The sequence below is a fragment of the Echeneis naucrates genome, chromosome 8, assembly GCF_900963305.1.
Source record: "Echeneis naucrates chromosome 8, fEcheNa1.1, whole genome shotgun sequence".
Taxonomy (NCBI): Eukaryota; Metazoa; Chordata; class Actinopteri; order Carangiformes; family Echeneidae; genus Echeneis; species Echeneis naucrates.
Genome location: NC_042518.1, coordinates 6,045,374 through 6,059,682, shown reverse-complemented (window position 1 = coordinate 6,059,682; position 14,309 = coordinate 6,045,374). Strand labels below are relative to the sequence as shown.

Sequence of the window (14,309 nt, the reverse complement as noted above, 5' to 3'; positions counted from 1 at the left end):
AGAATGTAAGATGCCAAATCACAAGTTCAAGCTTATAAACTCAACCCCTGACAATTACCTTGAAGGCAGAAGTCTTCACTTCCTGTATGAATGGCGCTAACTCCAGCTCACTTGACAAACGTCCCAGTCTGAGTTGATGAGACCCCAAGAAGGAGGGTCCAAGTTTTCCTCAGTGTTTTCCATGGAAATAACACCAAAAACACACATGGGTCTGCATGTTATCTGCATCTTATTTCACGATTGTTTTTTTTTTTTTTTTTATCTTTGCTTTCAAACTGAATTAGTTTGTACAGCCAAGGAAAGGAACAAGCAGAGTCAGAGAACTTAAGAATGTAGTCTCTGATATAGTATTTCAGATTGATGATATTAGAAGTTCTTGTTGTTTGATGGTTATTGGAACCCAGTGACCGTTTTCTGAGGCAGATATGTCTCTTTTTTTTTTTTTTTTTTTTTAAACCACTTTTCCGTGAAATTCCTTCTGAAATTTGGCTGAAAAGCTCCACGACAATAAACGGTGTCGCCAAACAATGACTAAAAATTATGGTTTGGCACATTATAATTAAATCTTATACGTGAGTGAAACCATGGAGTCAGCACTCCCTGGGCCAGGCATTACACGTTTGCAGAACCCATTTAGAGTGGGTGGAGGTCCAGCAGCCACTCCTCCTGCTGTTGTTGCTGCTGCTCGCAACGAAGGTTGCATCAAGTTGGCCAGCGAAAGCCGGAAGTGCAATCACAAAATAAAACCACAGTCCTCACACCTATAAAAACATCCTTTCTGCAAACTGAGAAGTTTCTTCAAGTGTTGTCTGTCGGTACACCATGCTAGGGAACCTGTGCACATCAGAGAAGTGCTAAAAAAGATGGCATTCAGAAATGCTGATGTTTCATGGTTCCTCCATTGCAAACTTTCTTTCTTTCTTTCTCTTTTCTTTCAGTCTTTGTTCTTTTTTCTTTATTTATTTCTTCTTTTTCCTGCCTTGCTTTCTTTCTTTTTCACTTTCATTCATTACTATAAAAGCTCACCAAACTGCCTCAATGTTTTCAGGTTTAAAGCTCTGTGGTGTTTGATTTATTTTGTAATCTCTAACCGGAAGCAGACCGTCTCATTTTGTCTCGCTTGACTCGTCCCGCAGGTCCTGAGCTCCTCCCGGGGCTTCTCTCTCAGCTGTGGCCGGATCCCAGCGCTGACAGAGCGGCCTCGTGCTGCCCGAGCTCCCGCTGCTAGCGCCTCGGCTTTCCCAGATGGATCCGATAATATCCGCACTTTTTTTCCTCCTCCATGTCGCCGCAGCAGATTGTACCGGAGGGCCGTTAGTGGACGTTATCATCGACCGGTACGACATCCCCAGAGTTTGTCCCCGGGAGGTCCAGACGGAGGATTTCATCCGGTATCACTTCAACGGGAGCTTGTTTGCGGACGGAAAGAAGTTTGACTCCAGGTGAGGTTGCAGAGAAGTCACGCGCGCTCCTTTTCCTTTGCTTCATCTGTAGCCTTCAAACAAAAGTCTGTCCTCTAATGAGCTAACTTCACATTTCAGCTCAGAAAAGATTTACTGCAGCTGAAATGACTTCAAACTTACCATGCACATGTTTGGGTTTGGTTTATTTAAAGTGGTGTACATTTCACAGTTTTTTAATCAATTAAAAAAATAAGGCTGATAATAAAGACAAGAGAGGTAAAGTCCTTTTAAAATAATGCCACTAATGTGGCTGGAAGGTGACTTTACACATACAATGTTCTTGGGCTTTGTGTATTGAGCTTGAGGAACGAGATTTTAGGAATCTGTATCTTTCACTGATGTCTCAGTCATGACCGGGGGAAAGCCTTCATCAGCCAGGTTGGCCTGGGCAGACTCATCACAGGGATGGACCGAGGCCTTCAGGGCATGTGTGTGAACGAACGCAGGAGGATCACAGTCCCCCCACACTTGGCCTTCGGAAGCATTGGAGCAGGTCTGGTGGAAACCAGGATAGATGCCATCTGTGGACGCCGTCTGCGCTGGTGTAATCTCTGCTGCTGGTCTCACAGGTGGTATAATTCCTGCTGATGCTGTGTTGGTGTATGATGTCCTGCTGCTCGACATATGGAACGCAGAAGACAAGGTCCAGAGCCGCACCATCAGCAAACCTGAGACCTGCACACGCACCACGGCGCCATCAGATTTTCTCCGTTACCACTACAACGGCACCCTGCTGTCTGGTGAAACCTTTGATTCCAGGTGAGACCGCTGAGGGGTCTGTCTTTGTCTGGTCTACAAAACTTCAGGCATCTCCTGTCTGATAATGTCCTTTTCAAAAACTTTCAACTGTGCTTAATTTAGCCACTCAAGCAACAAAACCTACGATGCCTACCTGGGACAGGGTGACCTCATCCCAGGCATGGACGAGGGGCTGGTGGGCATGTGTGTCGGAGAGAGACGGATCATCATCGTCCCACCTTTCCTGGCATACGGAGAGAACGGCTACGGTAGTACATGATATTCCACATACCTGTGGCATCTTTCAACGTTAACTCCATACATTTGATTGATTTATTGAATTTAACTTGAAATTGTTTAATATGTTTATACATGTTTTCCCAAGGTAGATTTGAGTTGATTTAAACTCAGTTTAATTGCACTCAGTTCAATGTTATTTGAAACTTGCATACATTTAGAAAATATCTACCTTTAGCTGAGCAAATTTTATATCATTTAATCATTCCATTGTAATGCAATTCATAGTGTCATTAATATATTGTATTTATATATTTTTAAAATTTGTTATTTTATTGATTTTTACTCAACATGATTGAAGTGACCAAATTAAATATTTCTCATATTTTGAAATGTAGATTCTATGTATATTCACTTCAATATGATGATTCTAATTATTTGATTATAATAAATCCGGCTAAATGTTGTGAATTTAGTGAAATCGCAAACTTTGTTTCCTGTTGACTGTTGGTAAGTATGCTGGAAGTTTTTTGATCATTTTTTTCCCCACTGTTTCATGGATTGACGATGCACAGAAACTGCTAAAACACTAAAATTGCTTGAGCAGAAATGTGAAACAAGTACAGACTTGCAGCTGTGATCCACTGGCTCGCTGGAAGAATGTTTTTTTTTTTTTCACCCCCCCTCCAACAGGAACTACGGTCCCTCCTCAGGCCACACTGGTGTTTGAGGTGCTGCTGGTCGATGTGTTCAACCCGAAGGATGACCTGATTGTGGAGGTGAAGGAGGTTCCTGAAGGTTGCACCCGCAGGACCGTGGCTGGAGATTACATCCGCTACCACTACAATGGTACCTTCCAGGATGGCGTGGCCTTCGACTCGAGGTAAACCTGACACTTCTCCATCATCAGAGAGCAACAAATGATGCGCTAAAATGACCTCTGACTGCCACACTTTGATAGCTACCAGCGAAATAGCACCTACAACACTTACATTGGGATGGGCTATGTGATCCGAGGGATGGACAAAGCACTGCAGGGCCTGTGCATGGGAGAGAAAAGGAGAATTACAGTTCCTCCTCATTTGGCATACGGTGAAGAAGGAGTTGGTGAGTTTGTGTATTCAGACATTTTGGAAAAGAACAACTAAGTCTTGTTCGTTTTGGTGACACTGCTCTGTTCATCTATTTCCCCTGCTGTAGGAGAACTCATTCCTGGCTCTGCTGTGCTGGTCTTTGACATTCACGTCATTGATTTCCACAACCCCAACGATGCAGTTGAGATTAAAGTTACCCACAAGCCTCAGGAGTGCAATGTGATCAGTGAAGCTGATGATTTGATTCAGTATTGTTACAATTGCTCGCTGATGGACGGCACCCTGCTGTACTCCTCGTGAGCCCCTTCTTCTGTTCACTCTGCTCCCCTGCATCCTCCTCCTCCTGGTTCATGCATGTAATCATTGTCAGCTCCTTTGTGTGAACTGCAGAATTCGTACCGATGACTTATCCATGACAGCACCACGCATGCTTGCATGTCTTGAGGTTTTGATACGTGGAAGATCTTTATTCAGTTTGGATTTGCTTTAACTTCTGTTAAGACTGATAAAATATTACGTGCTACTCTCCAGGGACCAGTTCAACTCACCCTCCACCACTACTCTTGGAGGTAACAAGGTGATCCAGGGTCTGGAAGAAGGTTTGAGTGGCATGTGTGTGGGTGAAAAGCGGGAGGTGGTTGTTCCTCCTCACTGGGGGCACGGTGAAAACGGAGGTCAGTAAGTGGAGCTGCACAGATTTCACTTTGCCCAAACTTTATTTTTCTCCTCTGAATCATACTTTCGCTCTCCTGTCTTGTTGTTTCCAGCTGCAGGAGTCCCCAAGAGTGCTGTGCTCCTCTTTGAGCTGGAGCTGGTGGAGCTGCAGAAGGGAGTGCCTGAAGGCTATATGTTTGTGTGGCTGGGTGACGGCCCTGACCCCCTCTTTCCTGCAATGGACCTCAACGGCGACAAAGAGGTCCCCTTAGAAGAGGTAAGTAGACAAGTTGGGTTCTATCTAGATAATTTTGATACTGAATTTATCTTTAAAAAACTGTTAACAGCGCAGTCTCATCTCCTATTTGCTCCAGTTTTCATCCTTCATCATGATCCAAGTTAAAGAGGGCAAAGGTCGTCTGCGGCCAGGGCTCGACTCCGATGGCATCATCAAGGACATGTTCGACAACCAGGACCTCAATAAAGATGGAAGGATTATAGAAGATGAGCTGAAACCTGAGGGGGATGAAGAATCTGAAGCAACGAAACGAGACGAGTTGTGAAGGTTACCAGGAGTATTTCCAGGATGCTAAGAAATGGGTATGTGCTGTCTGCCGTCATACCGTTGTCATGGCAACTGTCATTATTTTGAAAATATTTAAAATATTGTGACCTTGCCAAGTTTTTTTTTTTAAGGCGGTTTGACAGTTTGACATCTAACCATCATGCAGGGGGACGATAGCGACAGCACATCTGGACAGAACATCTGTATGTGCTGCTCACTATGTTGAGATGTGGAAACTGTGAAAGGAAGAAATCGCTTCAAAGAGATTATGTTCCCCTCAACAGAGGTAGATTTAAATCAAACCTTGAAAACACCTGGGTGGGCTTGTCTGTTAGAATGCATCGTTTTATATAAACAAATTGAATGGCCAGGTATTGATACAGAGTCAGTGCTGTGCCTCAAATCTGCTTCTTGTTAGAATGACTGAAGAACCACTGGTTGTACAGTTTGAGTGAGTCGAAAATTATATTAGACTGTGTTGGGTAATAATACACTGTTTTAAAATTAAACGACACAATGTCAACTGTTCTCCATTCAGTTTGTGTAAACGTGTGCTGCACCTGCAAATTAGTTTGGCAGACGTTAATTTAGCAATTAGAGCTTATTTGTTTTTAAAAGAAAACTGAGGTCAAAATGAGATGAAAATTATTTTATTTCAGAGAAGTTGAAACAGCTGCAAAGAAAAATGATTGTGGATGAAAAAATGCATGACTGCATCTGGCACATGCTCCCGGGAATGGCAGTAACAAATGTACCATGTACCGTTCTTTTTTATTGTTCCCACCAAGTTAAAACCGTTTAACAAAACAAAGTTTTGTTGAAGTACAGAAAGCGACCCGAGTTCATCTTTCCCAAAACTTAAAATAAGTTAAATCATGAAACGTGAGTTTTCCTATGAATGAGGTAGCAGTTAGCTCTTACATGTTTATCTTTAGCTTTGAAGACTTAATTACTCTTTACGCTTAAAATCATGTGTAAATTGTTACATAAGAAAACAATAACGTCAACTTAAAATGCAAAACTTGACATTGTAGCCAGAAAAGGTCTGAAAATTTGGAAAAGAGAGGCTGGAAATCAGTTTCTAACCAAATGTTTAGTGCTGCCAATCATGGATGCTTTTCTGGAAATATCCTACATGAACGTCGCAGCTGTTTGACAACACTCATAGTCCTCAGAACATTAAACACACAATAACATACTGCACACTTGGTGGACAGTGAAGTTCTGGTTTCCATCATTAGTGGTATAATCCACAAACATATCCGGCCAACAAATTGAATCGAAAGCAACTGGACTTAGCCCCTTGAATAACAGGCAAACTGTCTTCTGAGACAAACCTATGTCCTAAGTCCAGTTGCTTTTGATTCAATTTGTTGGCTGGATATGACTATGACCTGGATGAATGCATATTTTATACACAGACAATCCACAAACAGCTGGGGGTGTAAAGGGGTGGTGTATTAGTGCTCCGGCTTTGTGAACAGTCTGCTAGAGTCATTCACAAGAATGTTTAACTTTTAGTACGATAAAAGAATTCTCAGTAGATCATTGTTAGGTGGCTGCCAATATCTTTTTGTAAAGGGGCTTCTTCAGTTGACAACACTGCGGTCCTTAATCAATACAGTCAGTTAACAGTTACTTGTTACCAGTGAGGTAGAGCAGTACACCATTAGGGACAACCAAGGTTTCATCTTTTACCAACACAATGTCATAAGAGTCCAAGTATGACTGTTTCCGCTCCTCCACCTGGGGAAAAAAAAGAAAAACAGATCAGAACTGTGTGTTCATTCATTCATCTTCTACCGCTTTTCTCTTTCCCGGGTTGTGGGGAGTGCTGGAGCTGATCCCAGCTGACATTGGGTGAAGGGTCACCCTGGAAAGATCACCAGTCCATCACAGGGCCAACATACAGAAACAAACAACCACTCACGCACACACCAATGAGCAATTTAGAGTCACTAGTTAACCTACACAGGATGTCTTTGGACGGTTGGAGAAAACCAGATTACCGGAGGAAACCCACACAAGCTTGGGGAGAACATCCAAACACTGCGACCTTCATGTTGTGGGGCAACACTGCTTAACACTAAGCTGCCGTGCTGCCTGAAGTGTGTGTTAGCAAGTCAAAATGTTTGAGTCAATCAATATTTTTTTGTTTCAGAAATTGTTTGAATGAGCTTTCTATGTACCTTGTCATTGAGGAAGCCAATCTTCAAAATATTCTCCATGTCCTGCACCCCATCAGCCATGTTCAGGTCTCCAAGAGAGTCTCCCATCAATAATACGTTAGGTCGTGCCCGCAACTCCTCGAAATGGCCGCTGTTGAGCAGGGCGCCTTCTCTTTTATTGTAGATGTGGATCAGCTCTCCCTTGAATGCTCTCAGTACTCCCTTCATGCACAAATCAACATATGGCTCCCATTATCTTAAGCCTCCCCTTGGCTGTGGGAGTCAGACTGTATTATGTTTGTTGTATGGCAACTTACACAGTCATCAAAATCCATGTAGTTGGAGAAGACGTTGATGTTGGGGTGGAAGACCTTAGCCTGGCGAATTACCTCCTCCAGGATATCTCCTATCCCAGCAGAGAAGATGAGCAGAGGGATGCTGTGCTCATGCAAGTGGTCAAAAAAGAGCTGGTAGCCATCTCTATTAAAAATCAAATTACTATTATAGTTCCACTGCCCATATTATGATTGATTATGTTGAAAGATTTTCTATCCTTTAAGAGGTGGGTGTTCTGACCTGAGCATGGCGTCAGACTCCCGTACCACCAAGGCCAGATGATCTTTCTTAATTCTTTGCTGTACCAGTAAAGCATGGGCTTTAGTCCACCTGTAAGACAAATAAACAGATCAGATTTATAAACATGTAAAAGTGCAAAAGCAAAGTGAGTTAAAAAGGCTCATTTTTTTGTGTTATTGACTCACCATTCCACCATCAAGGGCAACTTCTCGTCTACTGGCCGTGAGCAATCAATCTCTATGGGGTAGTATGTGTCCAGCAGCTCCTTTAACTGGAGGAGACAATATTCACAAAACTAGGACTGACTCATACATGTTCAGAAAAGATGGCGACGTTTCACCCCCGATGGAAAATAATCCAGCGTTGGCAGGCTATTGAGCGATTGTTTCTGAGGTCCACTCCAGAAACTAGTGAATTTATGAACGACCATAACAAAGTATATAATTTCATATTTTCATTACCTCTGTGACTGGCTTGCAGTTTAATAGTTGAAATATTAAAAACCTGTTAAAAACTGCTATACACATGCTTTACTTGTAAGATCTGCCAAGCAAATACATAAATGATCATATAAGATAGAAATCCCGTCAATGAAGAGGAGACTTATTTAACAGCACTAGTCCAACCAAGAGAAATCTGGCGCATTGAACCATCTTTTCACCTGTTCTTTGCACTCTTCTGAAACGAGGTCGCTGTTGTCAAGAATATCTGCAAATAAAAATACACACATATATATAAAAAAAAAACAAAAAAACAACAACAAACAAAAGAAACTTTCAGATGCAGCATAACCCCCAAACTCAACTTACTATGACACGTCGGGCATCTCTTGCCATTGTATGCAAATCTTGTTAAAGTCATGTCAAAATCTGAGATAACCTGAATGAGAGCAGAATATGATCACATTTTTGAAACACTAATGGGTTGTTTTGTTATATTTCTGGGAGATCAGGGTGTAGCTTACCTGAACGGTGTTGGACCCAGCTTTCGCCATGGACTCCATGATGTCCTGTACCCTCTGAGGGTCCTTCATACAAACCGAAGGGTTGGAGAACTCTGGGATCTTAAATTAGGAAATATGGAAGAGTGTTAAAAAGGAGAAAGAGCGATGGAGGTGAGAGGTTCAATAGCACAGCACGTGTTTGTTTATTTAAGCTTCAAGCAGCAGTAGCAGTAGTTCGCTAACAGGGCGAGTTTTAGCAGCATCGTTATCACCCACTATTTAGCTGTTAGCTGTTAGTTCTCTGGTTCAATAACATTTTGAGTGCAACAGCACTGACTTTAACGCCACAACAATTACAGTCCATTTCGGCTCTAATTTACATATTTACAGACCCGGTTTAGCTAGCTAACAAAGAGAAGTCCGTTAGCTAACGGCACAGTTGTTGGTTAAACCAGGTTAGCTAGCTAGTGAGCGAGTTCGCGTTGTTTTGTTTGTTTGTTTGTTTGGTTGGTTGGTTGGTGCTGCTCAACCACCCGAAAATTTGCTGAACATATTTACCATTTTGTTGCAATGTGTTGACGAGTGTCATCAGCTGTCAATCTTCGCTGCTGTGTAACGTTTCTATGTGCACGGCGGGATGTTGTACTTTGTAGGTCGGCCCACTTCGACAGTGAAGTCCCGTTTCAGGTTTAAATAAAACCGGGCTAGTTTTTGAGTTTTAAGCTGTGATAAATTGTGGCCTCTCCGAAAAATAAAAATGACTCATTTTCTGTGGCCTAAAATACTGTCTCTTTGTCAAGTGTTTAAAAAAAACGAGCATTTGCGAAGCACTACGAGTTAAATATGAGGGACCTCCCCCAGAAACAAAGGCAGTGATTCAAAGTTCCTACCCCATTCCCTCCACAGTGCGGGACTGAGATAATATTGAAGGAAAGAAAAAAGGGCCAGATTAATATATATATAAATGAATCAGCCTTAAAAATATTTACCTTAGTAAATAAGGTGGATGTTAGTACAAGAGCTTCTCAATATACAGCTACGACAATTTTTGTAGATATAAATTACATTAAATACAAAAACTATAACTATTTAGATAGTAAAAAAGTAGTAATACACTACATTGGCAACCATATGTCTTACAAAACAACTTTAATTGCAGGTGATGACATTAGCATTTCTTACATCCAATATTAAAGACAATGTCAGACTATCACATGCAAAGCAAATTACATAGCTTATTCTGCTTAATATTTGCAGTGCTATTAATATTGGTCATAAAGTGGAAATGAATATCATTTCTGCGCTCTGTAACCTTTGGTGGAATAAGCGCTGCATGGACAGTGGCCATTCCTGAATGTCAGTCACAACACGCTCATATTACAATCCCTTTTGTTTTTCCTTTAAGTCTGATTCTCATCTTTTTAGACTCTTTGGAGGGTGAAGGGAGATCACAGAACAACATGGCAGATCTCTAAAACACACCCAGCTGGCATTCAAGTACAGGAACACAAGGTTTTACAAGATGTTTAACGCGGGGGAAGAAATCTGAAAATAGCATTTACACATTTTATTTTCCCCCCAATAAGATTAACTAGCTGTTAGCTGGCTAAAACAAACCATTTCCAAAATACAATCACCTTGTCAGATATGGAAAACATGAAACAAGCAAAGTCAAAGTGCAGTGGCAACTTAAGTTCCTATGCTTCGGTAAGATTTTAAAAATGTCAAGAATGTCAAGAAAGTGCAGTTCTAAAGATGCTTTCGTAATTCTTTGCAAAAAGTCTGCACACAAAAATCCCACACACCCCAACAGTCTCACATATACACATTTACTATGTATCTTTCTTTCTTAATTAATTAATGGGAATACACTGAGCAACAAGGTGCCAAAGTGCTAAACAAAGGAATGATTAAACCATCGCTAGTGATTGGTGCGAAATGCAGTGGCCAAATACTGTTTCAGTGTTAAGGTAACTCAAAGAATGATTTCATTACACTTTTTTCCTCTCTCTCTTTAGAAGGTACAGTTCTCTCATCCTTTCATATCATCATAAATCTGTAAGAATATTTTGAGTTTTAAAGTGAGCAACAAAAAATATGACAGAAATATACTCTGTACAACTTTTAAAGAGAATCTGCAATCTAAAAAGCAAACTAGTCTAGAGAATTTTAAGATTAACAGCCTTTCTGTGTTAATTAATATTTAGTTTTTGAGGCTGCACAGGAACAAGCAGAGCCATTCTAGTAGAACAAATATGATATAAGTTAAGACTTAAGACTTGTAGACCGATCTTATACTGGCATGAGGAGATTGTCACAGTGTTACAGTGGAATGAGAATTCACGAAGCAGGATGGACTGAATGTTTAAATGTAGTTAGAAGTAATGTCACATAGCCTTCCAAGTACAGGCATACAATAATGGAATGTAAAATATCCATATAAATGTTTACATATACAGCTTTATACTTTTTTTTAATATATATATACAAACAGATAAACAGCATCTATACCAACATACTTAACAAAAGGATATTCAGTTGTTGGCTGTTATAGAACACTCTTATTCACATGTATACAACTGCCCTATCCCTCCTCACAGACCACCTGCTGGTCAGCCCATGCCAGACCACATATTTCATGGCTTTTGACAAATCAGCCACCAACACAGCACAGAATAAGTGGCAATGACACTAAGTTAAAACCAAAGAAATCTTATATTAGAGCAACACAAGACCCATTGCAGCATATTATGTATGAATGGGGGTTGATGATGATGGTTGCAATGGAATGATGGTTTGTGGTATACCCCGCGTAGTTCTTGGATGAGCGGACCGTGGCCTGCTCAACACTCTATCTGTGACTGGAGCTGTCGCCGCAGAGTGAGAGTGCGTCGGTGAAGCTGCTGCATCTGCTGCATGCGATCTCGCTGGCGGGCCAAGTTCTGGGGCATGGGGTAACGCTGGCAGCCGTACAGGAAACGGTAGGGGATGCGAACATGGCAGGCAGTGGCTCTGCAGCGAGGCTGGGGCATGGGTGGCAGAAGCATCCAGCGCTTTCTCTCAGCGCAATAGCGATAGGCCTCTTTGCGGTACTGCTTGTCCACATCATCGCTGTTCTTCCAGCCTCCGATGATGAAGACGTCCTCATCGAAGTGGCAGATGGCAGCACCCTCAATACTTGTGACCTCTGGTGGCAGGCTTTCCAAGATCTCATCAGAGATGCGCACACTGATTTTCTGCCTGGCGACTTCATCCCGCACTGTGTAGCTCTTGGGGCAGCAGGAGGCTGTGTGGTAGAAGTTGGTAGAGGCCACAGCCATCTGGAAGATGCAGTAGTTGTCAATAAGGGGCAGGGAGTCAACATCTTGCCACTGGCGGCTCTCCGTGTCATAACGAGTGGTCACTGTCTTCAGTCCATCCTCATTATCTGTATCAACAGGTGTGCGTGCCGTGACGTACACATAGCGGTCCTCAACACTCACTGCCTTCACATCCCGAAGGATTTTGGGGGCAGATTCCAGATTGTGCCACTTGTCTTGCTCTGGCTCGTACACACTGACATCTTTGAAACCTGGACTGAAGTTTCCATGGCCACCAATGCTGTACAGGATATCCTTAATGCAGGTAAGACCAAAGGAGTGCTTGCGTGTAGTCAAGTTGCTAACCTGCTCCCAGGTGTTGCGATTAGGATTGTAGCGCTCCACTGTTTTGGCAAAACCTGGCTCCATAGAACCGGCTACATAGACATGAGACTCTGTGGCAGCGATGGCGTGGCCATCCAGGTGGTTGTGGATGTGTGGCAGGTTCACCCAACGGTCCTCGTAAATGAAGTAGCCCACACACTCACTCAGGTAGTCCCCTCCTTCAGACACCCCACCTACTACCATGATAACATCCATGTTCTGGCCAAAGCGAGGCTGAAAGGAGGCCATGTGGGACGACCAGAGCTCCATGTCTGCTGACTTGAGGTTTTCGAAGCGAATAGCATGACCTTCTACTGCTTCTGACACCAGTCGTAGACATCCCTCATTGGCAGCCACCAAGCGCTCATTTTTCACCACTCTGGTCAGGTAGGTGGGCTTGATTTGGGGCAGCCTCAGAAGACGGAACAGCTCCTCAAAGTAGCGGCTTCGCTCCTCTGGATTCTTCTGAACCCACTTCACGACCGCCTCGAACAGAACCTCCTCAGAGTCCACTGTGATCTCAGCATCAGACAGCCAGTCACGGACCAAGTGAAAGGGCAGCGTGTAGAACTCGTCATCCTGAATGACCTTATGGAAGTTTCGGCGGATCATGTCTGCAGCCCGTAGAGCCAGCTGGTCGAGGGTATACATGTGGGCGAGGCTGTGCACAGCCACACAGTTGGTCAAGCTCAGCTTCTTCTTCAGGAACTCGCCACAGAAATCCTTCAGCTGCAGCAGGAGGAACCTAATGCACAGCAAACAATAACAGACTCGGTCCAGGAAGTCAGCGTTAAATTACAGTTCCTATTAAATAGATTACACCTTGTCAGATCAGACTAGTTGGTTAGCTCAAAAACAACAGAGCATCCCCACTAGGCCTCATACTTACCAAAACTCCTCTCCTCTCCGCGCACGCACACACACACACACACACACACAGGTGACTGTAAACCGATCATACCTATCAGCCAGCTCCAGGACTTCATGAACATTGCAGGTGCTGACCCGTATTTCCCCGGTGTACATGTACTGGATGACACTCTCCACCGTCTCCGGGTCTGGCCCCAGTTCTGAGCTCCACTCCTTCATGTCCACCCGTCCGGACAGGGACTCGGAGAACTGTCCTCCCAGCAAAGGGGTGAAATAGTCGGTGGCCGCGGCCAGCACAGACCTGTGGGCCGAAAACTCGCAGATCTGGACGCTGCCTGCAGCCGCCCCGCTGCTGAAGGCCAGAGTCACGTCGCAGAACAAGCCCTGCTTCCTCTGCTCGTTCTGCCGCCGAGACAGCTCCGAGCAGTGGGAGGAGGAGGTGAAGTCCTCGGCCTCTTCCGCGTCTCCGTCTCCGGCGAGGGCGCTCGGCGTGCTGGTTCCGCCGCTCCCGCCGCTCCGGGCGGAGTCCTCCGGGTTGGGGGCCGCCGCTGCCATCGTGCTGCCGGCGCTGGAGGAGAGCAGAGATGGGAAATGAAATAAACTAGTGAAGCAAAGGAGGCGACATACGCAGCCACACATACATGGAGTCAAAACAGAGAGCAGCCCCGAAGTGCGTTTCGCATTCGACTACAACATCCGCCTCTGAAAAGGGACGTAAGATATTTAAATTACTCACAGTTCTGCTGCAAAGAGGATATTTTACTGAGGATAGTTTAGTCTGACACAAAAGATGAGCTCCCTTTTTATTTCACACTAGTCTTGATGTTGTTTTGTCACACATAACAGGTAATAACAATAATAATGCAGCATATAAACGGCTACGCATACATAATAATAACTTAATAATTATATTCAAGGAAAAAATCCCTGTTTTTAAATAAAAACATATCTCAATAAGGCTAGATGACACCGTTTTTGGCAGCGTTATAAAGCTTCCAATGAGCAACTGACTTCAACAAGGTAAACACAAACGGAGTCTCGGACATGCGCAGTGGGTGAAAGGCGTAAACCGACGCCTACGTCGTCGACGTCATCTGCCGTCCTCCTCCACGCAGCTGATGTGCGCGTGCACAAAAACTTGTGGCTCCCGCCAGTTGAACTGTGACCAGAAAGGTGAAAGCTGCAAACTGCGTTCACCGTTCAGAGAACCAACGGTTTATTTCCACCGGCTGTCTTCTTTAATAAACTCCGAATTATCCCGGTGCTGAAGGGAAGCACAGGTGCCATAATGATGGCGGAACTGGGTGAGCCAGTGACG

At 43.7% G+C, this 14,309-nt stretch overlaps 3 protein-coding genes across 8 annotated transcripts; 1 reads left to right on the top strand and 2 right to left on the bottom strand.

Moving 5' to 3' along the window:
- The first annotated feature begins 1,164 nt into the window (after window positions 1-1,164).
- fkbp10a (FKBP prolyl isomerase 10a) lies at window positions 1,165-5,292 on the top strand. 3 transcript variants are annotated; one of them, XM_029507763.1, is made up of 11 exons: window positions 1,165-1,442; window positions 1,811-1,956; window positions 2,033-2,222; window positions 2,325-2,470; window positions 3,132-3,321; window positions 3,400-3,545; window positions 3,639-3,828; window positions 4,064-4,206; window positions 4,300-4,463; window positions 4,561-4,786; window positions 4,918-5,292. In XM_029507763.1, the coding sequence occupies exons 1-10, from the start codon at window positions 1,246-1,248 to the stop codon at window positions 4,747-4,749; spliced, it is 1,701 nt and encodes a 566-aa protein (XP_029363623.1). In that variant the 5' UTR covers window positions 1,165-1,245; the 3' UTR covers window positions 4,750-4,786; window positions 4,918-5,292. The 3 variants fall into 3 exon arrangements, with proteins under 3 accessions (XP_029363623.1, XP_029363622.1, XP_029363621.1); XM_029507762.1 differs by having other exon boundaries at window positions 4,883-5,292; XM_029507761.1 differs by having other exon boundaries at window positions 4,561-5,292.
- A 99-nt stretch (window positions 5,293-5,391) lies between these two features.
- LOC115047085 (cytosolic 5'-nucleotidase 3) lies at window positions 5,392-9,091 on the bottom strand. Its single transcript, XM_029507764.1, has 9 exons — window positions 8,997-9,091; window positions 8,460-8,558; window positions 8,305-8,374; window positions 8,157-8,203; window positions 7,681-7,766; window positions 7,496-7,585; window positions 7,237-7,399; window positions 6,941-7,141; window positions 5,392-6,497 (listed from the first exon to the last, which is right to left on the bottom strand). The coding sequence occupies exons 1-9, from the start codon at window positions 8,997-8,999 to the stop codon at window positions 6,387-6,389; spliced, it is 870 nt and encodes a 289-aa protein (XP_029363624.1). The 5' UTR covers window positions 9,000-9,091; the 3' UTR covers window positions 5,392-6,386.
- A 485-nt stretch (window positions 9,092-9,576) lies between these two features.
- Window positions 9,577-14,059, bottom strand: LOC115047383 (kelch-like protein 11). Of its 4 annotated transcripts, none has more exons than XM_029508275.1 (3): window positions 14,003-14,059; window positions 13,083-13,559; window positions 9,577-12,866 (listed from the first exon to the last, which is right to left on the bottom strand). In XM_029508275.1, exons 1-3 carry the CDS (start codon window positions 14,035-14,037, stop codon window positions 11,282-11,284), a joined length of 2,097 nt encoding a protein of 698 aa, XP_029364135.1. In that variant the 5' UTR covers window positions 14,038-14,059; the 3' UTR covers window positions 9,577-11,281. The 4 variants fall into 4 exon arrangements, with proteins under 4 accessions (XP_029364135.1, XP_029364136.1, XP_029364137.1 ...); XM_029508276.1 differs by lacking the exon at window positions 14,003-14,059 and adding an exon at window positions 13,728-13,988; XM_029508277.1 differs by lacking the exon at window positions 14,003-14,059 and adding an exon at window positions 13,633-13,688.
- Window positions 14,060-14,309: the final 250 nt, after the last annotated feature.

Coding starts and splice junctions, on each gene's coding strand:
- LOC115047085 (XM_029507764.1), bottom strand. Junction 7,400..7,495: donor GAGTCTGACGCCATGCTCAG/GTCAGAACACCC, acceptor GATTTTTAATAG/AGATGGCTACCAGCTCTTTT. Junction 7,142..7,236: donor ACATGGATTTTGATGACTGT/GTAAGTTGCCAT, acceptor TTGTGCATGAAG/GGAGTACTGAGAGCATTCAA.
- fkbp10a (XM_029507763.1), top strand. CDS start 1,246: ATGGATCCGATAATATCCGCACTTTTTTTCCTCCTCCATGTCGCCGCA. Junction 1,443..1,810: donor GGAAAGAAGTTTGACTCCAG/GTGAGGTTGCAG, acceptor CTGATGTCTCAG/TCATGACCGGGGGAAAGCCT. Junction 1,957..2,032: donor CTTCGGAAGCATTGGAGCAG/GTCTGGTGGAAA, acceptor CTGGTCTCACAG/GTGGTATAATTCCTGCTGAT.
- LOC115047383 (XM_029508274.1), bottom strand. CDS start 13,630: ATGTGTGGCTGCGTATGTCGCCTCCTTTGCTTCACTAGTTTATTTCAT. Junction 12,867..13,082: donor GTCCTGGAGCTGGCTGATAG/GTATGATCGGTT, acceptor GCTGTGCATTAG/GTTCCTCCTGCTGCAGCTGA.